General features: G+C 42.2%; 1 protein-coding gene across 3 annotated transcripts; it reads left to right on the forward strand.

Annotated features, from left to right (window-relative positions):
* Nucleotides 1-208: 208 nt before the first annotated feature.
* On the forward strand, nucleotides 209-23,110 carry WIPF3 (WAS/WASL interacting protein family member 3). Of its 3 annotated transcripts, XM_075493056.1 has the most exons (8): nucleotides 209-422; nucleotides 14,591-14,723; nucleotides 15,378-15,506; nucleotides 17,063-17,821; nucleotides 19,415-19,561; nucleotides 20,253-20,354; nucleotides 21,278-21,346; nucleotides 21,816-23,110. In XM_075493056.1, the coding sequence occupies exons 1-7, from the start codon at nucleotides 342-344 to the stop codon at nucleotides 21,316-21,318; spliced, it is 1,392 nt and encodes a 463-aa protein (XP_075349171.1). In that variant the 5' UTR covers nucleotides 209-341; the 3' UTR covers nucleotides 21,319-21,346; nucleotides 21,816-23,110. The 3 variants fall into 3 exon arrangements, with proteins under 3 accessions (XP_075349171.1, XP_075349170.1, XP_075349173.1); XM_075493055.1 differs by having other exon boundaries at nucleotides 210-422; nucleotides 21,278-23,110; XM_075493058.1 differs by lacking the exon at nucleotides 209-422 and adding an exon at nucleotides 13,027-13,154 and having other exon boundaries at nucleotides 21,278-23,110.
* Nucleotides 23,111-23,816: the final 706 nt, after the last annotated feature.

Genomic DNA, 23,816 nt, shown 5'->3' on the forward strand with positions numbered 1-23,816 from the left:
AAGCCATAATAGTTAAAGCTGGACAGGTTGGCATCTATGCATTTGGTATTCATGGCACTTGTCCAGATCTGTGAGCTTGCTCTTTAGATGAATGTTGTCATCAGATAACTATAATGAGGCTGTTCGTACTGTAGTTTTGGAAGCAGTGCAGTATAAAAGTCTTCAGTCTGCTGAGAGCTAGAAATTTGGCTGATCTTAAGCTGACAGTGTATAAACACGTTCCTCTTCTTTTTTTTTTTCCTTTTTATTTTTCCCACTTTTCTTTCTCTTCCCTTCCTTCCCCTCAAGGGCATAGACTGGCTATATTTTTCATAACTGCGTGAAGCTAGAAATCTTAACGGATGCCTGTGCCGCCGCCGCCACCACCTCCTCCTCCACCGCCTCCACCACCTTCTGGAGGGCCCCCTCCACCACCACCTCTGGTAAGATTGACTTTTAATCTCTATAAGCAAAAGCTTAGCTATAGTAGCCAGCTCAGAGCCCCCAGGATTTTGGTGTGGATATTCATAGCAAATATCTGGGGCAGATGCTTGTTTTGCTGCCTTTTGTTCTTCTGTTTATTAGAGTACTGGTCTCCAAAGCGGGGCGTGTGAGATAATCCATTGGGGTGCGGGAAGAAAATACTAGAACTTCAATCATACATGTGTATAATTTATAAATAAATAAATATATGTATATTGGAGTGCATGCTCAAAAATTTTTTTACTGCTAGGGGTGCGGGATCAAAAAGTTTGGAGACGATGGCATTAGAGTGCATGTGGTGAGACTTTAGCATTTGTGAATACTTCCACAGGGAGCTCATTTTTGTATTGGTAATGTGCAGGTGGTAAGTGTTAATTTCTTCATCCTCTTTCCTACAGCTTCTATTAAGACTCACAGTGTTCAGCTGTAGGTGTTGCTCTTTCTAGCACATGCCGTCTTCCTGGGGATACAGCACAATATGCTTTTAGACATGTGCAGGAACAATTATGGCTTGTAGCAGATCATTACTCCGTGTGTAGAACATGTGCCCTGCCAGCATGTTTGCAATCAGAGGAGGATGCTCTGAGTGGAGTTTCAGGGTATTACATTTTCATACCTTCACAATCAATTATTGTACCTATGATAAAACATGTTTAAATCATTCCTTGTATTCTGCAATCATTTGTTCATAGCCTGTTTCTGCATCAAAATTCTTAGGCCATTTTTGAAATAGTGAAACCTGGCATGGTTGTGTTCAAGACATAAAATCTCTCCTGACTTTTCTTCATATATTTTTCTGTCACTGCTGTACTTATTTGCAGTATATGTTAGTCCCTCTAGCAAAACAGTACATGGTACTTCAAATGTACTTCAATTTATTTTTTTTTTTAAGAACTTTATTTCTCCCTTGTATTCTCTGGCATCTCTCCCTGTTTTGTTCCCATGAAGGTCTGTTGATTTTCTTTGATAATGTTCTTATGTTATCTCCTTCCAGAAGGAGGTTTCCTTGCATGTTTCTCTCTGCTACTTTGCAGGCTGAACCATTTTGTAAAACTCTCCATGAATTGTAGAGGTGAAGAGGAGGAAGATAAAGACAGCACATGAAATAAGCAGTGCTTGATTCCTTTTATCATTCTGTTTTAACTTTGGGCACCATGAGCAGTGTTTTCAATTAGCAGCTCTTCTGGGTTGGTACACAACCTATAGTTAGACACTGAAATTAGTGGGCTGACCTTTGTGAGCAACTTAATGCCCACAACTGCAATTAAAGTCAACAAAAGCTGCAAGTGTTCTTATCCTAATAAACTTAGCTCAATAAGTATCTAGAGACAATTTTAGACTCTTCTAACATACGCCAATTGTAAAAGTCTTGAGAAAGCTAAGAGGACCTCTAAGGACCAGTATGAACAAGTTTGGCTTTTTGTTTCCCCTCCTTTTCTGATGACTAAAACCACTACCATGATAGGGTTTTGATACAAGAAGGCTTATACTGTATTTCCATATTTTAGTTAGATCATTCTATTTCAAATGTGATCTTCTGCGCATAAGACATACAGAATTTAGGGTCAGTTTTATCTTGGTGATACGATACATACTAAACTTATTTCTAATTAATGTCTGATATTAAAACCTTCCAAGTGTTGACACTAAAAAGAGCACATGAACCAACAGAAAGAATTAGTAAAATAATGTGACAGAACATTGTTTATTTCTGTAACAGCAAAAGGATTTTTCCCTGTCAAAACTGAATCAGAGAGGGATAACTTTCAGAGGATCTGTAGTCTGCCTGGTGAGTTCAGCAAAGGCACAGTATGAGAGTCAGCTCTCCAGTTGGTGCCAAGCTGCAGAGTAAAATCTTATAATTTGGGAATCCATGAAAACTTGCTACAGACCCTGTTTCCTTTTACTAGGAAGCTATTTTCTAGAACTTGGCGTCTGTCTTTTACAGCTACTAAACTGCCCAGCTGTTGTTACAGCCGGTAAATCTACAGCTGGAGGATGGAAGAAGAAAAATCCTAACAGGTTTAAGGAAAACCTTCAAAACAAATAGGTTGTATTTGGCCAACACCTGGAAATGTTCCAAAGTAAACAGCACTGTGATTTTTATTATACTGATATAATTAAACCAGAGTAACTTCTACATGTTAGCAAATAAAAGTTGGGTTTTAAATGTGGTATTGATATGCAGGCCATCCACTAGTTTAACTTGATTTAGGTTGAAAGAGACATGTCTGTGTGTAGGTTGAAATTAAAATCCTGTCTTTTTGCATGATACTAATGCATGGGTACCGTAGACTTGTCTTGCTTTTCTGATTATATGGATAATAGTCATACTTCTCTCTTGCTTTCATTAGTAAGAGATTTTTTTTTAGCAGAAATAGTCACTACATTACCTTCTTTTCCTGCACATTTTCTTAGTGAATATTATGAGCCATGGTCCCAAATGATTTTGCAGTCCTTACTTCATTGAAATCCTAAGCACTGCTGGCACTTGACTTTTATGTACTATTAACTCCCTCTTAAGGCAGAAGAAAGTTAGGTTCTTTCCTACTATTTTCAAAGATTTTTGGACTTGCAGGTATTCTGTAAGTATTGTACTGAATTCTGCTCACAAAAGTTGTTGCAAAGCAATACTAAAGTGATTTGGAGATGGTATTTAAGACATGCTAGGAGCCACCTGTGCCCAACAGCTGAGAAGCTAGTGGCTGTTAAAGTGTGCTTGAAACGAAGTGGATTTTTGAGGAGGGAATGGTAGGGTATCTGCAATAGCAGATGTAGGTGGCTAAGTCAAAATGTAAATATAGCTAATTGGATTAATTGAACATGTCTTCAAACGCCTGCCTTCTGGGGGTCATAGATAAAGATGAGAGGGATGAGTAGGCAGAATAAAACTGTGCCCCAACGTATTTTCTGGCACTGGCTTACAGAATTCAGATCTTTTTTTCTTTCCCTTTTCCCCTCCACCCTAATAAAGGAAACTTAGAAAGGAGGCATTAGGATGTCTGTCCTAAAGCTCTTTCAATTTTATAAGCACGTGTGTATCACATAGGGTGGTGTTTTTCATAGTTTTTTGTTGTTTTCTTTAAAGCTTTCCGCTCCTGAAAAACTTCTTTTTATTCCCCCTCTATTTCTTTTACTCCCTTTGCCTTTCAGTTTGGCATATGAGGAATTCTGGTTAGTTTTGGTTTGTCATATTTCCTGGAATAGATACCACCACTGAGACTGATTAAAAATTTTCTCTGTTTAATCTCCCAAGAGAGGATCAAGAGGGAATCTTGCTTTGATAAACTACGTTCGCTTTTTACGTGCAGTGGAGGCTGCTCACTGCTGTGGCAGCCTTTGCCTGTACATTTGAGTTCCTAATGTTATGATCAGTCATCAGCTATTAAAATGTTAATATTGAAGGAAGTGGGTATGTGTAGCAGCCCTGCTGGGTTGTGCCTTATTCAGAGAAGATGTTTGTTTAATGATTCATATGTTTGTGGAGTTTAAGAAAATACTTCTATTCTCTTTAGGACTGGTATTATTAAAGTCTTAGCGTAGAACTTAACCCCTCAAAAAATCACAATGGATCAAATGGTTAAAGCCAGTAAAGTAGCACCAGGAGTTTATTTGCCTTATTGGCATACTAAAAACTAGGAGAGTAGGAGAAGAAAGGAATATGCTTACTTTGGTGAGAGAAATGTGAAACTTGAAATAATGGTAAACAATAGACTGGCATGTAGATTAATCTTAATAATTACTGCATTCTTATTTAGCTAAAAAAAACCCCAAAAGAAATACAATTTCTGTTGTAGATAAACATATGTCAGTGTTTACCCAGTTTGTTACTCTGACCTTATTTTCTATTCTTGTAATAAAAAACTCAGCAATGCCTGATGGTATAACACTGTGATAAATGCATAATTTACACAGAGGTAGGATTTCCAGTGTTAAGGAAAACATCAGCTGATAGTTTTCCTTGGGGGGATGTTTTTTTTTTTCCCTCCTTCATGCAGTTGTCAGAGTGCAAATGTTGTTGAGCTGTTTTTCCCCAACCTTCCCAAGAAATTCAGAGAGCTGCAGTGCTTATCTGAAGTTGTGTGGGAGTTGGTTTTGCTCCTATGACATTTAGTACTACTGTTCTTTGGAAAGAGGAAAAACAACGTATGTAAAACAGCTTGGCTGAAGATACTGATGATATATGGTACTTTCATTTGTTCTTACCAAATATAATATGAGAAAGAGAATGTGTGCATATAAGTGTGTGTGTATGCATAAATGTGTGTGTATGCCTGCTACTTATTTATTGTAAAAATGAAGGTAATTTCTCAAGTTTTCATTCAGACCCCTAGGCGTGCAAGCATAACATTGAAAGCTTAACAGAATCATGCATAGTGCCAATTACAAAATATTTAGGAATGTGTTTATTAAAATTTTATGCGAGCTGTGAGTAAGATGAGATTTAGTACTTTGTCATGAAGTCCCTAGGTCAGGAGATACTAAATCATAATGTTTATTGCTGCTAGGTAAAACATACCAGAGCGAGAGAGTGCGAGCTTGGTAATCTTGTTGATGACTGGCCATAGTACAGACTGTGCTAAGGGCTGGGCAAGGTGCAGCTCAATTTTTTGAGAATGCTTTGTTCCAGCCAAAATAAAGGAACTGATTTATAGTGTTTTAATAATGTATCCCATCTCACACCAGTCTGCTTTCATAAAGAAGTGAGACGCAATTATGTAGAAAAACTGCTGTGTCTTGGTGTGGTTTATTTGACTTAATTTTCAGGTAGTGGAAAATGTGGAATTGCATAGCTATGGCATCTCGAACTGTTGCTGCTGGAGCCTTCTACTCTTGTAGTCCACAAATACAGAAAGGGTAAGTGGGAGCTATGGAAGGTGGGGAAGATGTAAAGAAAACACAAATACTAGGTTGGCATTGCTCCGTGTGTTTCATCTGGACAGGTACAGAGGCAGGTACTGCATATATTCATATGTGCTAATCTTGAATGCTTTACTGGAAATCTCTTAGGTCACCACTTTTAATGTATTTAGGTGGTGAGTTCTGTTTTGCAGGTTTCTTCGTAATGTCATGTGTTGTACATGTTGTCTGAATGGAATGGAAAGCATTTAAATTTATTTTTCTTATTCTTTCTGTTTGTCTTTCATCTGTATAATTTTCCATATAGAAGTATGGAAGTTGCAGCATGTCGCAGAGGTACCAGCTGTAAATGATCAAGCCCAGGTACTAGAAGCAGCCTAGCTGCAGAGAGCTAATAGGATAATTTACCATTCCAATCACAAAGTAATATTGCCCTGAAAAATCAGTATGCCATCTGTAGTGTATGCAGTGGCTACATATTAAATTCCATCTGTCAATTAATATTCCACTTGTAGCCTTTTACTTAAAAGAGAACGCAGAATTATAGTGATACTTGAGTTGGACTTCTCTCTGTGGCTGGAAGGTGACATTGCAAGAAATGTTAGTTTCTTACTATTCTCCTATCTTGAGCTGACCATAATTTTGCATGGATGCTAAAAGGCGTTTCAGAACAATCAGTAGCTTCTACACAGGTAGCTGGGTAGGAGAAATGGCCTAGCGTTCTTAGAATAGAGTGAGATTAAATTGTGATACATGTTGGTTGTCACATATTGAATATGTTGTTATCACTACTCGTAATAGCCCTTGTCATTCTGGGGACCCTGCTATGGTAGACAGAGAGAATAAACAGCGGTAGTGTCACCAGCTCCCACGGCAGTATTTTCAGCCTTGTGCTGTTTGACATTTTCATTGCAATGCCAGAGCCTCAGGTTTTCTTGTTTATGTAAGAATTTTCACTTCTGTTTTAACCAATGCAGAGGAAATCTTGGGAATTTGAATCCCAAAAATTTAGAAATCAGAAGGTGAAGTTCAAAATTATTTTTTGAAGCCAGTCTCAGGGTATTTTTGGTATCTGACTTGTTACCTTTCTGAACTGCTGGGAAACAATTTTAAAGTAGTTTTGATTTTATACTGCCTCCATTTTGGTGGCTTCTGTTACTGCATATTTTCTTTTAGTGAAAGAACAGACAGCATTTATGTTTAAAATGTGGGTGTCAGTAAGTTAAATACCCACAGAAGCGCTAAATGTCTCAGCAGGTATAAATCATCATATTGATTCTGTTGCATTTTTGCATTCAGGTACAAAAATTTAGCAACCTACACTGGGAAACTTTAAGTACACTCTTGTTAATAAGCCCGCTGCTCGTTTGTAGCAGGAGCGATTGAACCTTTAAGTTCGCAAGATTTTACATTGTCTGATGGAGTGGTGCTAACATAAAATGAAGAGGGTTTTATTGGGTGCAGTGGCATATGATTGCTGGTGGTGTTTGAAAGAAGCACTGGAATACAGATGTAGAAGAGAGTAACTCCTGCTATGCTTTCTTTTTATCTTTTGTTCCCTGCGGTTGTGTCTACTGGTACACTTCAAGCAGGTAGATGCTAGTGCAGAGCAGGCACCGTTTCTGCTAACACTGAAACGCCTCATTATTTGGGACTAATGCCAGGACTAGGCGGTGGCTAAAACGCTGGGAAGAGATCGGTAACGACTTTTGCACAGTACTTCCCTTGCTAGAAGTTGAGGAACGAGGCTGGTGTAGACACAGCCTATCTAAGTACACACATTGCTCGATGACCTTTTCAACCCAGCAGGCTCAGATTGCAGAACTTTGTGTGATGGAGGCTGAGATCATGGTTAATCATTATTGAGCTGGGTGTAGATGGAATCGTGAAATGCTGGTCCTGTCATTCTCTTGAAACAATGACTTCATTAGCTGCCAGGAAGCTATTTGGCAGGTCCCCTCATGTGGGTTCCCTCAGAAAAAATGTTGGCTGGAGAGTGACCCCGCGCATGGGAAGCGTTTGAAGCTCAGCTTGCGAAGAAGGCTGAGAGATTGCCGTGTTTACCCAGGTAGACCAAGTGCCAAGAATTAATTAGTTTCATCCTATGCTGCACAGCAGAAACACAAGAAGCGGCTCTGATCTTGCGATTGACTATGCAGGTGGAGTCTCGCACCGTGGTGAGGTTTCACATAATTAAAAAGCTTCAAATCAGAGGTCAGGGCTCTATTGTGAATAGACGAACCAAAACTCGCACGTACCAGATCTTGCAAGCTGCTTTATAAACGAACGTTTTAAATGCTTAAAATAAAAGAAGTCATGTGCTTTGTTGTTGAGACTTGTTGGATTTTTCCTTAAGCTGGAAGGGAGGATTGTTTTGATTATTTTATTTTGCATTTGACAGTGGATGAGTGAAACCACACCTGATGCATATTTAAAGTAAATGCAAGAAGGATGACAACGTTTTTCTCTATTGTACTTCTGTTTGTGACTTGCTGGAAACTGGGTTTATGTTATCATTTTAATAAGCTCCCAGGTTTTGTTGCAATTGCATTTCTCGGCACATTCCCAGGGAAGACTTCAGCTGCTGGTTTAAGAATTCTTTGTAAAAGCAATGCTCTTGCCTGCTGGGCAAACTGCTTCTGCTGCAAATACAAAATTGTGAATTCTTGGCATAATTCTAATCTAGTAATAGTGGATTCATCTTGGGAAAACAAGTTCCTCTGGCATTTCAGATTTCATGTTGGGATACGAATGCATAGATGACTTTTATAATCCTATGCTATGTCAAGGAAGACACACTGGTTAGCTTACACTGAGATTTCTGGTCATCTTCCATATTCTACCTTGTTCCAAAACAACATCATTGTTCTAATAAAAAATTATGACCTTGTAGTCTGTTTGAATGTTCTGGCATCTTACTGTCAATATTTTTTTTCTGTCAGCTCTGGTTTTGAAAAAGATGCAGTTTTTTAAGAGTTGAATTCATTTAAATACATTAGTCCTGATGCTTACAGGGATCTCCGTATGGAACACTTGTCAGCAGCTTGTGGTTAAGTGGAAGGACGTTACGGAGTAAGTTGCTCGCAAGCAGGTCCCCCGTGTTCTTGGTCCACTCTTTTTCATCAGCAGCGTTCCCAGAAGGGTATTTTAGCTGGATGTTACAACCCCTTACTCTATGTCTGTGCCCTTCAAGACTGTTGTGAGCACCAACCCTGTGCCTGGCTTTCCTTCAAGGGAGCAGGAGCTTTATGGCTGGATGGGGACCCAGTCGTCATCTCTTCCCCCTGTGCTCTCCTACTTGGAGAGCCTTGCTATGCCATATGGGCGGTGAGAACAATCATCATCCTTCCTCAGATGATTTACCAACCCCAAACAAGCTGTGTTTTCCTCTCGATATTCTTAGCCGTCTCTGGCATGACGCACGTACAGTGTTACACAGCTAGCTTCACCTTTATTGTCCTCTTTCCTGAACAATCCATATTCATCTACACCAGAATTCCAGTTATTGATAATATAGGTATAATATTTGGGGGGGTTTGTTGTATTTCCAGTTGCTTAGGCTCTTCCTTGATGCTTTGCATGTCCTTGAATTAAGGTTTAGATGTTTCAGTTGTCTCTCACTGTTGCTGCGCAGTTTCTTCGGCCAAACTGGGCACTGTCATGTCACTGACTGCATTGCCTATGCAGCTATTGCTGGTTTTGCCCTGTCTGCTGTTCTACATGCTGGTTTTAATTGTCCATTGCCATGTTTGTAGACTTTTTCTTTTGCATTTCTTAGTCTAAGTTTGGTTTCTGAATCATGTCAGATTGGATGCCAGAGAAGGCCAGGACTGGCCCAGGAACTCTTGTTTTCATGAATGTGTGTCTCCGTGATCAAGCATCCCTTATCTTAGTGCTTTCTGTTCAGCTTTCTTTATCTTGCTGCAACATCTTTTGCCTTCCTTAAAAGCCGAACCTGAGGTGTCGCATGCTGCATCGGTGAAGATCCCTTGCCTCAGCGCATGTCTGTGCAGGTTTGGCTGAGCATGGCAGAGAATAATAACAAGAAAGTAAGGGTTTGCTAAGGGGTGTCCTCAAACTCTTCTACTAAAATAGACACTGTGTATGCCTTCTGCCCATATCTGTGCTTGATCTCTGCATTGAATCCTATTTTTGTCTAGGGGGAAAAAATTGGGCATGGGAGAGAGGAAGGGTGATTGACACCAGATTCACAGAAATAAATGAAATTGTCAGCAAAAGAAAGAGTTCTCTTTCTGCCCATAATAAAATACTGCATGTCAAATTGATTGATTGATTTTTAATTTTATTGGTATATGTCTCACCAAATAGATAGTTAGGGATAAGCTAAATGTATTTTGACTTCTTTTTTAGTTTAGTTTTTTTATCTAGTTCAGATAGATAAATAAATTTTCTACACAACTGTATTTCAAATATTTCCTATAAAAAGTGACCAGGAAAGGGAATCTGCTGTGATGATACAATTCATTACATGTTAGGAGTATAAATACTCAATACCATAAGTTCTCTGCAATAAAAGAGAATCTAGTGCCTTTGGATGGAATTGTGCTTTATTTTATCTTACTTATGGCTCCTACCTATTATAGACCTGGAGTACTGCATCCTCTTTTCCCAGTTAGCTGATGGGCTTATTCTGAAACAAAGGTCCGCAACTGCCTGGCTACTGGATTGTCCAGACGGCTGGAGGTATATTTTTGCTGCAACTGTCATGTTTATGAAGATCTACACTACCCTGAAGTATTTTGCAAATTCAGTAAAGAGCATATTTAAAAATCAGCGTAAATATAACCCGTTTATGGGACAGTATATGCATCCACTGTGACCTGAACTACCTGCCCAGAGTCCAGAGGATTTCCTCTTTTCTGTGTGCAGGGGTGCTTTTTAAAATCTGAAAGATAATAATTAGTACTTCCCTATAATTAGTACTACTATGAAGTTTTTCAAATGCCTGGTGCCTTCTGCATTTACATCATTTTAGTATCTGAGCACGTATACCTCTTAAATATTTTAAGTATCATAGGAGCCCAGAGGGTAGGTTGATGCTCGCATCCGTCTTGCAAGGTGTAAAGTGATTTTCCCAAGGTGATGCAAGTATCGCAGCAGCAATGTACCCAGAAATGGTGCTGATTGCCATGGATTTCAGTCCATTTTCTTTTAAAAAGTCTGTCTGATCTTAATTTGTCTGATACAACCCAATTTAGGGTGTTAAGATTGTGATTATTCAGGGCCAAGCCTTGCTTGATCCATAGATACAGTGAAAACAGTTGTTCTGCTAAACAAAATTATTCACTTTCACAGAACTCAAAACTGGAAGAATGTTACAAACCACTGGCTGCCTCCCCACTGCAAGGTGTATTGCATGTCGGCAAGTAGCTCTGTGTGGGACCCAGTGACCTGTGCTTCACAAAAAGCACTTCTGCCAGAGAGGATCCAGCCTTGGTCTGAAAACCAAGGAACTGATTATTTGCTGCCATCTGCAGCCCTTTGCTGCAGGGAACGGTCACTCTGGCTGCTTCCATACTTGCTGCTTTCTAGTTGGAGCTTGTCTGGCTGTGTCTTACATTAATTCACCAGATGCCCGTCTCTGCTGGATTAACAGACCCTGAGTCCTCACCATCATTCCCCTGTAAAGGCTTGTGTGTTGTGCAGGCAGACCACCCCTCAGATAGACTTCAGGGCTGATGAACCAGACTGAGCTGCTAAAATCTGTTTCCTCCAGCTTTTTGAATACCACGTTGGCTCTTTCCTGCGCATCTCCAGTTTTTCAACATAATTTTAAAGATCTGGAGACCAGAACTGGACTTGCAATTCCATTTTTGCTCACATTATTTTTCTGAAAGGAAAAAGTATATCAGGGGAGTGTGCTATCCCTCCTTGCCACGGCACTGTGCTAGGAGGTCAGGCACACTTGCTCATGCACACTCGCTGCTGGAGCCCACCCACAGGTTCAGGCTTGTGGCACTCGGGATGCAGGCTTTCATTTCAGAGGTATGGCCAGAACTTTTCATCCAGTAATTTTCAGTTTTACATTTGTATATTGTGTATTAATTTTTTTTTTTTCCCCAGTGGTGGAGGAGTGCTGTGTTTTGGTTTGTTGTTCTCTTCAAATGGCCTCAAGTTGCAGTGATTCGGATCTCCATGTATAACCATGCCGTCCTCGTTATTCATTTCTCTGCCAGTCTCAGTTATCACCTGCAAATTTTGAAATGCTTATTTCCATCATTGATCATTTACACTCTGGAACATCACTCTAAATATTGTGATTCAATGGTATTTTCCTGTTTACAGGTACTTTGGAGACCTGTCAGGTAGCCCAAACACTGATCCTATACCTCACTGAATGGCATAGCTGGGGGTGTAAGTTAGGACACTGAAGACAAAAGTAGTGGAGATGAGAGATGAGAAGGGAGTAGATCTCTCATGTTCAGGCTATTTACATGTGTGGTTTGTTCCGTTCTGTTTCCAAGTATGTACTGAATGTGCCATTCTTTATGTCTGAAACAGTAGCAGAATAACCTATTGGTTACTAAGGTAATGAGAACCCACCGTTCCCTTACCGATTCATGTAAATAAAGTATGGAATTTAATTTCACTCTGTGTTACCTGAGGCAGCTCTGGCATCTGATAAAACAAATGATCTTCACATTCTTCTCTGCTTCCCTTCTGATTTTCATTGAAAGATTGAGGTGTTTCTCTTTTTGTAAATAAATGAGGCAGCCCTGCAGATGGGGTGGTAGAAAGCAGCCTAAGAATTACATTCTTTGTCTTGCAGCTGTTTTTCCTCTGTGGCTCAAAATGTATTTGTTTTCCTGTTTAAATGCTTCTATTTCATGTGATCGGGATTGAACATTTGACACCCATAAGAGTTTCTGGTTTTATTTTTCTCGATACACAACTTACACGTTTAGTATCTGTTGTGCTATGTATTGCAGGCATAGCATGAGTATGAATCCCAGATTAATTTCTTAATTGAAGGAAGGTTCCTTTCTGATTGCGTATCAAAAAGCAATACGGTAAAACCACGAATTCGCACCAGGAGGTGAGTGGGTGAGATACCTGGTGAAACGATTCTTGACAAGAATTGTCACCAGCCTTGGGAGTGCAGGCAGCAAACAAGAAATCCAAAGGAGCTCTGACCGCTGTGCAACCAGGCAACACTACACCCCAGACCATCTTGACTTTGTAATGGAAAAAGAGAATCCATATCAAGCTACTCAGCAGCTAATCAATCACCCGAGTCCACCAGGCTGGGCATGGAAGATTGTATCTCTTACGTACACGAGGAGGAAGAAGAAACAGCTGGGGTGTGGGATGGAGTTGTGCTTGAAGTAAGGGCATCTATCGTAAGAGAAAGGCAGCTTGTTACGCTGCATTATGGGCCTGCAGAATAGCGTTCCTGCTTTTTTTTATGCTACAAATTGTGAACAAATTAATATCTTAGCCATGTAAAAGTGATATCGAGTCATGGGTCACTCGCAAATGTAAGTTGCCACAAGTAGGGTATTTTAGCCTAATAGCTATTTGGATATCAGGACTTGATATTTCCAATAGCCTACCTGCTCAGAGAAGTAGATCAGGGAGATGAAGTGGACAGCTGGCATAATATACAGACACTTGAACCCAGAAACGAAAACACAGCTGCTGGATCTAATTTTAAACGTAGGTCTTGATCAGATCCCACTAGATCCTGGTTGTCCTGTTACAGCAAAGTCATTAGTGGGAGTAGAGAGGCGTGAAGTTCAAGATACTGGTAAAAAGCTTTTGTGAGAAGGGGAGTCACCCTTGTTCCAGTTATGGTATTTCCATTTTTCACAGTAAGTATTGTCAACGTATAGAAAATGTGAGTGGAAATAGTTTCTGGCTGGTACATGGTCTAACGCTGCTTACGCAGGCAGCTTTTCTGGGTCGTCTTAATGGGCAGCCGGACTCGCTGTCCGGAAAGCACAAGGGCAGGCAGCGCTGTTTCGACTTAGGAAACCATGGAACAAAGTGGGGGTTTTTCTAATATTTTTAAATAATACATGTTACAGTATCAGTCACGAGATTATAATTCCGAGTTTTTACATCAGGTGTCAGGAATGCAGCTGGCATTAGCAGCGATCAGGAGTGCCATCTAGTGGGGCTCTGCAAATCTACCTTGCTTTTTTTTTTTTAAGCAAGTACAAAAATAACCACAAGTAATATCGTACCGGTATCATTCTTCATTTAGGATTCTCAAGTTAGACATTTTATTAATTCAGCAGCTGGTTAAGTATTTTCAAGCGTCTGTTTTGCTTTCAGAATGCTATTACCCAGTTGGGCTTTTTGTTTTAAAGTGTGACAATATTGTTCTGCTTTATTATGACTATGATGCTAAAATTAAGGGCTATAGAACCATTTCTGGTATTCGTTCTCTTTAGGAAGTCAGCTAACCTACGGGAATTTGCAGTAGATGTGGAAACATGCAGCACTTTGCTCCTCTGACATGAAGATTCCCCTCTGTTAGACCACGATAGGTTTAGAAATAACAGCTTTGCTGGTTTACATCTGCTTCAGGAAAGTGAAATATGCAAAGTTTTTAAAGATTTTTTTTTTTTTTTTATAACAGGAAACCTGATGAAATAAGAATAAAGAATAAAAATATTTTCTGGGTTTATTATGAAACTTGAAACTACAACCTGACTTTACATTTACAGGCCTTGGTTAGGCTAGAAAAGTTACTAAAATATAATTGTATTGTTCTAAAGACAGTCTACTTCAACTGGTGTAAATCTCCAATACAGAGAGACAGTCTAAATTAGTTAATGATCACATGCACACATACTGCAGTATGCATTTATCTGTCTTTTTTCCTAAGGCAAAGTGGATAAAACAGAAAGATGTTTATTCTAAGGTGGCATGTAAAATCTTTGTTCTAAAGCATTGTGAATAGCATGGAAAAAGCGAAGGAGAGAGGCGGTCAGAGCTGGAGTTGTGGGGCAGAGACCATAAATGGCCAAGCAAGAGGTCACGTTTCATTTAAGCATGCCCCCTAATTTCCTTTCAACGGTATTAGCACAGCTAGTATTAGATTTGTGTTATAGTTAAACTTTCAGCTTTCCTGCCTGCTATACAACTGAATGCTGTTCTTGTTGATTCGCCTCAAAGGCTTTGAAATGACAGCTGCCCAGGATGGTTTATTTCAAATCTTCTATCCCATGTTTGCTTATGTGTCCTTTCTAAGCATGCATTTTTGTCTGTACCTCCCATCTAATGTTCTTATTGTCAACAGGCAAGTTCAGAGGTACCAAAGTTGCGGAAGGAAGACCAAAAAGCACGAAACGCACTTTTAGCTGATATCCAGCAGGGAACTCGCTTAAGAAAAGTGACTCAAATCAATGACCGCAGTGCACCACAGATTGAAAGTGAGTATGTGCTCCTGAGTAAGGTCCCTGGGTGAGCTTTGCTGAAGCCTCAGTTGTGGCGGTCAGCTGGACAGTTCTCAAATTGAAGGGCAGGTTTGAAGTTCAGTAAAGGTCTGCATCTTCATATGGCTTTAGGACACAGAGCAGGGAGAGTTTAATTTTCTAAACTTGCATTCTGCTCTGAGATCAACAACTACTAATGCTTAATAATAAGTCCATAACTGGATATCACTTTAACAGGCATTCCTTGTCCAAAAAAAATCACGAATTATGAAATCCTTGGGAGCTGCTCAATAAAATAATTGTTTAAGTGGGAATTGTTGGCTCTGGCAGAATAATTGTTCTTTACTAGATAAAAAGAATAAAAAATGCCAAAAAATTCTGGAAGGATAAATTTAATGTTGTCTAACACTTCTTCTTCTTGGTGTCATTATTGATGTGAGATTAAAAAGCACCAGAGGGTGCTGTGCTCCAAGATACAGGTCAGAGAGTAATGGTAGTTTACTGTATTTACCGTAGCTTTCCTTGCTGAGCCTGCTTAAAGAGGGAGAAGTCTGGTCTTGGCTATCTTTCTTGGTGCCAAGTCTTAGGAGTCTGAGGGCAGGATGAAATGACTTTCTGATGCACCCTGGTTTTTTTCGTTCTTTTTAACAGAGCCCAAAGGAACGAACAGAGATGGAGTTAATCCAGCCATTAATAAAGGCAGCTCTCAGCAGCCTCTGGGAGGCTTGTTTGCTGGTGGCTTTCCTGTTCTCAGACCAGCAGGCCAGAGGGACATGCCAGGTAAGGGCTTCATTTGTATGAAAGAATAGCTGGGGGGAACTGTGATTTGGGATTAAACAACTTTGGGGTTAGCTTTAGTGATTGATTTTTATTGGTTTTTTTCTGAACCCTTAGTTCCTTATGTGCCCATGGAGGGCTCAATTATTAATGTGCTTGAAATCATCTTTCTAGATCTCGGGTGCCTTATTCCTTAGAATGTAAATAATAAGCTATCTCTACACTGGGTAGGAAAGAGATTGAATAGACTGTACAGAGTTTTAATGGAGACTTTTTACATTAGTTTAATGAAAACTTTTAATTGTGTCTCAAATAGAGTATTGAAATCTGAGGTTATCAACTTCAGCACAAATGGCAAAGAAGTCATATTTCCTTCCCTCCATTAGCATGTATTTCTATGGTATTACAGGCTTGTGTGTTACTTTAAAGATTCATATTTAAGATTTTTGCCCTCTGGATTTTATGAAGTACAGCTTTAATCCAGCAAGGTAATTTATTGACCTGAAAAAGAAGGTTGTTGTTGCTTCAGAAAGACAGGAGGAAGGCATGTGTGGGAGCCCTACTGCTGCTTTCACCGCAAGAAGTGCCAGCATGGATGAGGAGTGACTTTTAGAGTCGCAGCAATGACCTCTGGCGCTGTTGGGCAGCTGGTGCCTGCTCAGGCAGCACAGAGCAAAGTCGGCATTTGCAGGGAAAGACAGAGCTTGGCTCTACCTGCAGGGTTTGTTTTTTTTTTTTTCCTGGAAGGCAAGGCCAAGATGCGCAGCACTGCTTGTGCCTGGGCTTCCTCACGTAGCTTCAGCTGCAGTAGCTGCTCTGAGTTGTTCTTAAAATTATGACCATGGCTATCAGACTATGTGAATATAGAATGAGATGCCTTTTCTGACATCTTGCTTTGTGAAATCCTTGACATTTACTCAGGAAAATACATTTTGTAAGGTCAAGAGTCTTTGGGCATTTGCTGTTGAAAAGGAAACATTTGCACCTGTGCGTTCCGGGAAGCCTTTGAGGCACTACTTTTAAGAACCTGGCTTTTATCCATGGGATTGAGGTTTATGTAACATTTGTGTGAATTTTTTAATCTTCAGCAAGTACTTAACTTCAAGGATGCAAGTTGATGCATGTCAATCTACTTGTGTTCTTTGAGGCCTTTTCACTAGGACTCTCGATTACCCTGAGCAGACGGCTCATCCATGTTCAGCGGGCCGTACTAGGCAGACAAGGCTGATAGGAAGGACCCCAGGCCTCTGGAGAAAAGCGCCTTCTCCTTAAACTATTTCATTTTGCAGAGACTGAGGAACAGGGAGGGGAGCAGGGTCTCTAAGCAGGTCGTCATGTAACTACGCAGAGTCCCTGGTGCTCACTGGCAGACCTCACCTCCCAAGCCCCGTTCCACCAGGGGCAACCTGTTGGATAGGAGACGTTTTGGTAGAATTAGTTAACTCGCTCAGGGTAACCACTGGGGAGGGAAGATGAAGAGCTTGCTCTTTGCACTGTTTTGTCCGATGAGCGGGAACGAAATCCTGGTGTATATATAACGTGTGATACCTGTTTTTCAGCTGGGAGGCCTGGGCAGCTTCCTGGCGTCCGAGCAGCGGCTCCCAAGCCCTCCGCCCCACCGAACAGCAGCGCTGCAAAGGCCGGCGGTAACCCCTCGCCTCCAGCCGAAGGCCCAAGGGCAGCTGTCCCGCCGGAGCCCCCCAGCACCTCCCGAGCCGGAGCCGGAGCGGGCCCCGGGCGGCCCAGCCTGCCCGCCCCTCCTCCACCGCCCCCTGCTTCCAGCAAGCCCGCCCTCACTTTCCCCCCTCCTCCCGCTCTCCCCCCTCCAGCCGAGCGCCCGCCCAAGGGGGGGACCCCCAACGCCGCTCCTCCGCCCCCGCTCCCTCCTCCGCAGGCTGACAAACCCACGAAGTTTCCAGCAGGCGCTTCGCACCCGCCGCCGCCTCCTCCTCCTCCTCCTCCCCCCCCGCCCCTCGTGCCCCCCTGCGGGTTTCCGGGCAGGACATCCGATTTCTCTGCTGCCGCTTCCTCTCCACCTGAGGGAAGGGACTGTCCCCCTCCCACACCGCCCCCCCCGCCGCCTCCTCCGCCACACACCCTGACCGCAAACAGGCTCTCCTTTCCACCCTCCCCAGCCTTCAGCAGCGCTCTCGGCAGTCCTGACGTGCCCCCTCCGCTGCCCCCCAAGTCTCCCCACTTGCTGTCACAGTTCCATAAGCCAAGCAGTATTCAGTCGCTGCCGCTTCCTCCCACCCCCGGCCTCCCTCAGCCCGCAGCGGTGGCCGAGACCAGGAAGAAGAGAGCGGGCCGAGGCGCAGGTGAGAGCAGCCTTCCAAGAAGGGAGGCTTTTTCCTCCCTGTGGTTAGCCAGGGAGCTTGCACTGGCGGCTGGAGAGCTTGGAGGGGTGGGGATGAAGAGCATACATAGCAGGAGGGTGAGGTCCATCGTCTGGGAGGAATACCCATAGGTTGCACGGCGTGTAAGGAGCATGGGAGACGTCGGGCTCTTAGCACTGGGCACGCACACCATGTAGTTTAATCTGTGATTCTTGGAAGCAGCATGCTGATCAGTGAAAGCAACGTTTTAGGACTGCTGGACTGCTTCTTGCTTTTGTGTTGGCATTGGTGTGTCTCCAGCAGCGCGACGACAGCTCAGGAGTCGTCTCCTAACGGTCTCAGGTAGGGCAGCAGAGTCTGCCAGACCTGCAGCTGCTCGAGTGCCAGCCTGCCCATTGCATCCCTCCGCTGCGGTACCCACGCAGTCTGGAGCAATATTGGCAATGGCTGGGAAACGTTACAGGAGAGAATAAAACAAAAGATGGTGTACCTACAGCCATAGATGAGCAAAGGCAAATACGGATGCAGCCCTCTGCTTTTCAACAAAGAGGAGCAGCCAGTGCCTCCTCTGGTCAAGGTGGTAGGGCCAAAGGCTTCTCTTGACTACTTGGGAAGCGGGGATATTGGCTAGTGTTTCCTTGAGCAGATGGTAGAAGGAACTTTTCAGACTTCTCTGATATAATGAAGGTAATAACAAAAAGAAAAAGGAGCCTAGGTCTGTGTGGGTTTGAGAAATGGAGACAGCTACTTAATAAGGAACATCTGAAGAGAACGTTCTGTACCCTGTATTTTAGCAGCCACATGTCGAGAGAAAGATTACTGGTTCCCTTTGACAGCCATGGGAAAGGCAGCGTAAGTACAGCAGATCAGGTGCTTCGTGATGGTGATTAATGCTGCTCAGGAACTGTCTGATGAACTGCTATTTTATTGAGATGCCTGTTTCTCATGATGGTTCATCTTTAGGAAGTTTCAGTCAAATTAGCCTGCCTTTCTCTTGGTTATCTAGGGGGAGAAGCAGTTTTGTGAGGCTGCAGGCTGCCAACTTGGAGGCCTTGGGCCCCCTCCCCCTTACACAGTTCCTGTGGTAGGTCTGCCCAGAAGATGTAAACTTTGAAGGCCTTGCAGCTCCTCAGTGAAATGCACAAGAATAATGGTAATTCCACTGCGTAGCTGCCAAAGTGTCAGGAAATTATTTTCTTTTAGAGATACCATCTAGTGTGGGTTTTGGGTTTTGGTGTTTTTTTTTTCTTCCTTAAACTGCTTGTTCTTGTGCAAGTGGAAGGATAGTCTTCCCCTCTAGAATGGGACAAAACCATACTTCAGAATGTCAGACTTTCCCTAGAACTAGAAATAGCAAGCCCCAGCCAACTCCAATAGTGCCTTAAATTTAATACTTAATGCTGCAAATCCATGGTCAGGCTTGACAAACAGCAGCTATGAAGTACCCTGTGATAGCTGGGTAAGTTTGCCCCAAATATTGCATTCCTTCTACACTCCCTCCACTTTTGTGCAAAGCTTACTGTTGGGTTTGTTAAGTTATGATGTTTATGTGCTGGCCTGCTGCTTCTTTTTAAGGAACGGGTGCTGGGAAGCTAGTTACTCCTCCACAGCCACCAGCAAGATCACCAACAACTGAACTTACGAGCAAGTCTGGAGTCTCAGCCTGGGCTACAGCTCATGACCCCTACCCACCACTTAAAAATGGAAATATGCACATCATTGGTAATGCCATCTAAATTAGATCTCTTGGCCTTAGTTAACGATTTTAGTACAAAAGCCTGTGTGTGTCTCAGACCTCAAAAACTCATTCAAGACTTTCTCATGGCAATAACAGGCATGGGAAAGGTAGTTTAACTAGACTCATTAGAAACATTTTTGTACAACCTTATACGATGAGAGAAAATTAAGGCTTTTTCACAAAGGTTTTGAATCATCCAGTAGACAAGGAAAGCATGCACTACCTGCAAAATTACTTAAGATTGTGAAAAGTTGCTGTAGTGTGCTTATATTGCTATTCTTAAAACCAGTTCATGGACATTTAGTAGCTTCAATCCTATAGAGCAAAGACTGCTAAGAATTATTTGTGTGGTCTGATGAATTGGCCATTCATTCTTGCTTATAGGTAAGTGGCTTGAAAACCACCGAGGAATACCTCTATTACCACAATATCATCAATGCAGAAAACTGGAACGGCAGCCAGAAGCTTAACTTCAGTTAGTACCATGCAGTGTTTGCAATTAAGCCAGGAAACTTGGATGGCTCACAAAAGTACTCCTCGAGATTGTTTATATGGAGTGAGCCACTATCAGTTCCAGGGGAAAACAAGTCAGCATTTTTAATTGGAATTACTTGTGGCAATTTTTTAAGTAGCTCTCTAACAGTGACTAATGTTTATTTCCCTGAAACTTCCCAGATGACTTTGAATCTAAATTTACTTTCCATTCTGTGGAAGATTTCCCCCCACCTGATGAATTCAAGCCATTTCAGAAAATATATCCCAGCAAGATACCTAGAGGTAAGTGTGTAAACATGAGAAGGTCTGATAACAATCCAATAGGATTAAACACAGGGAGGGAAAATAAAGAACAGAAACCAGCATTAACATGAACTGGGCTGCTAGCATAGGCACAGAGAGGAATGGGATTTGTTATAGTTGTAACAGGGACCAAAGATACAACGAAAAGCACTTAATTACTGTAAAGTCTTAGTAGCAAAAAATAAAATTATGTGGCTTGACATGCAGTTTGTGTTCTTTAGACTGTTGAATTTGCAGAGCCCTTGAAGTTCAAAACGGTGATGGCACCTAAACAGACTTAGGCAGCTACGGAGTTGTTCTTTCTGTTCATGAACTTGTGAAATCACAAAAGACTTGATCCATGTCTTCTATCATGTGTTTTCATTTAAATCCTACGCATGGTGTTTTATACACCTGAATAACAAAGGGACTTAGAAACTGAACCTTGTCAGAAAAGTAATGAAAGACTGAACCTTATTTCCCCCCGCCCTGACCCTTAACTTAGAAACCTGGTATCAGGTCACTGTTGTAGGAGCAGAAGTTCACCTATCCAGCTTTGAAAACTGGTAGTTGAAGGTGCCGAAAGATCTCATGCCCATATTCTGCTTTTTATAAAACCCAGTCTTTTCTGTATTATTAGATCAACTATTTATCTCCAGCTTTTCATTAAGGTTTTTTTTTGTTTCCATGCCAAGGTACTTTGCATGACTTTTCATAGCAGCCTCAGTCAGTCTAAATCATCTGCTGTATGATCTGATCAAAGACTTTTTACTGAAGGGCTACAGAGCATGAGCAATATCTATATATCAGTTCAAGGGTAGGAGATAAATGCAGCATCCCTGCTGTAGAACTGCATCCAAAATACATATCCAAAAAATGTATCTGTCATCTCCTCTGATTAAACCTGTCCTATCTATTTACAGATGCCTCTAAAAATCCTCCATTAAGAACACATGTGAGATGAGAAGAGTCTTCTGATGCTCTCTGGATTGGTATTAAAAAAGAACGTCGTCAAGATAATATATAAAACAGAAGGGGTCCCCATTACAGTGATAGAGATTATATTTGAATTGCAAGTGCTGCAATGTTAACGTTTCTATAAACTGGAAAAGTGATGTAAATGATACTTTTTGAACTGGCCTACATACTACAGGAATGTTAGTACAGGCTTTTAAATTATTGTATATAGGTGGATATTTTTTAAGCAAAGCAGCATAAAAATTTAAATTCTTTGTAGTGTTGAAACAATTCTCATTCTTACCATGTTGACAGACGTTACCTCAGAATACTTTTTGCATTACATGCCTGTAGTTCATTTTTCCGCTGCCATCATCCTTTTTAAGTATTTTGGAAATTCTCCAGTTATTATTCAGACATTTTTCAATGAACTATCAGAAACCAATATGATACCTTTAGTCTCTTTGTATGTTTCTTCACTTCTTCTATTCTGCCTATCCTCAGATTGCAGCAGAATGTCACTTTCATGAACAGATGGGCCCACAATCCTTTTCTCATCAAGCATGAAGAGGAAAGAGATGACAAGGAGCTGTGGCTGCTGTTGAGCCTGCCTCCTATTGATTACAGATCCTTATAGGATAGTGTCTGAAGAAGCCCAGCTGGGTAGGGTGGTCATGGACTTGACAAAGACGACAGAACTTTTCCAAACTGGAGGAAAAGAAAGTTGTTCTACTGTAAGCAAAAAAAAAAAAAGGGGGGGGGGGGGGCATGTGTATGTGTGTGAATACACATGCCATGAAATATGTCTGTAAGGGCACGTGTCCTGTCTTTTCCTGCTGTCAAAGTGGCTATTTACCATTTGTGTGACAGACTGTCTTTACTCAGCAATTCGGAGGCCTTTGGATGAGGGGTCCAACACCTACATTTTAAACAGGCAACTAGAGCTACTGTTGTTCACCCATAGCAGCAGTGAGGATTCGTTGTCCAAAATACACTGTATAGAACAAGCAGTCCCTAAAGGGGTTGTTCCCTTGAATAGAGTTGGTTGAAAAAAGTAACACCTCTAGCAGCGGACAAGACTTGAGCTTCTGCTTTTAATATGCAGCCTGGGGTAAGGTCTTTGGATCACAGATGTTCAGATCTGGTCATAAGATGTCTATTTCCAGCAAGAATTACCCTTATTCTTGTGCATTTCACTGCATTAAGAGGAGTGTTGCCAACAGGTTGAGGGATGTGATCCTTCCCCTCTGGCTCAGCACTGGTGAGGCCACACCTGGAGCACTATGTCCAGTTCTGGGCTCCCCAGTACAAGGGAGACATGGACATGCTGGAGAGGGTCCTACAAAGGGCCACAAAAGTGATGAAGGGACTGGAGCATCTCTCCTATGAGGAAAGGCTGAGAGAGCTGGGACTGTTCAGCCTGGAGAAGAGAAGGTTCAGAGGGTTCATCTCATCAATGTGTATAAATATCTGAAGGGAGAGTATAAAGATGGAGCCAGGCTCTTTTCAGTGGTACCCAGTGACAGGACCAGAGGTAAGGGACACCAACTGAAACACAGGATGCTCTGTCTGAATGTTAAAGGAGAAGCTGCTGCCTGAGCATACACACCACCCGAGACTTTAACCGCTACGACGGGACTCCCTTTGCAGCGGGCAGCTCTATTGAGGCAATGGGTGCCCCTTTTTGACACATACACATACACACACTCTCACTCTCGGGTGCTTTCTCTCCCCTGAATATCAGGAAACACTTTTTGACTGGGGAGGGGGCCGAGCACTGGCACAGGTTGCCTGGGGACGTTGTGTAAAAAGCCACCTGGACATGGTCCTGGGCAACTGGCTCTAGGTGGCCCTGCTTGAGCAGGGGGATTGGACCAGATGACCTCCAGCCTCCAACCTCAATCACTCTTTGATTCCCCTCCTTACAGCTCTCCTGGGTTCCTGCACTTGGGTCACAACAACCCCCTGTAATGCTACAGTCTTAGGGAAGAGTGGCTGGAAAGCTGCCTGGCAGAGAAGGACCTGGGGGTGCTGGTTGACAGCTGGGTGAATGGGAGCCATCAGTGTGCCCAGGTGGCCAAAAAGGCCAATGGCATCCTGGCTTTTATCAAAAATAGTGTGGCCAGTAGGACTAGGGAAGTGATCATGCCCCTGTACTCAGCACTGGTGAGGCCACACCTCGAATACTGTGTTCAGTTTTGGGCCCCCCCACTACAAGAGGGATATTGAGGTACTGGAGCGCGTACAGAGAAGGGCAATGAAGCTGGTGAAGGGTCTGGAGCAGAAGTCTTCTGAGGAGCAGCTGAGGGAACTGGGGTTGTTTAGTCTGGAGAAAAGGAGGCTGAGGGGAGACCTTATTGCTCTCTGCAACTACCTGAAAGGAGGCTGTAGCGAGGTGGGTGTCAGTCTCTTCTCCCAGGTAAAAAGTGATAGGACAAGAGGAAATGGCCTTAAGTTGTGCCAGGGGAGGTTTAGACTGGATATTAGGAAAAATTTCTTCACTGA

Source organism: Mycteria americana, chromosome 2 (assembly GCF_035582795.1).
Source record: "Mycteria americana isolate JAX WOST 10 ecotype Jacksonville Zoo and Gardens chromosome 2, USCA_MyAme_1.0, whole genome shotgun sequence".
NCBI lineage: Eukaryota > Metazoa > Chordata > Aves > Ciconiiformes > Ciconiidae > Mycteria > Mycteria americana.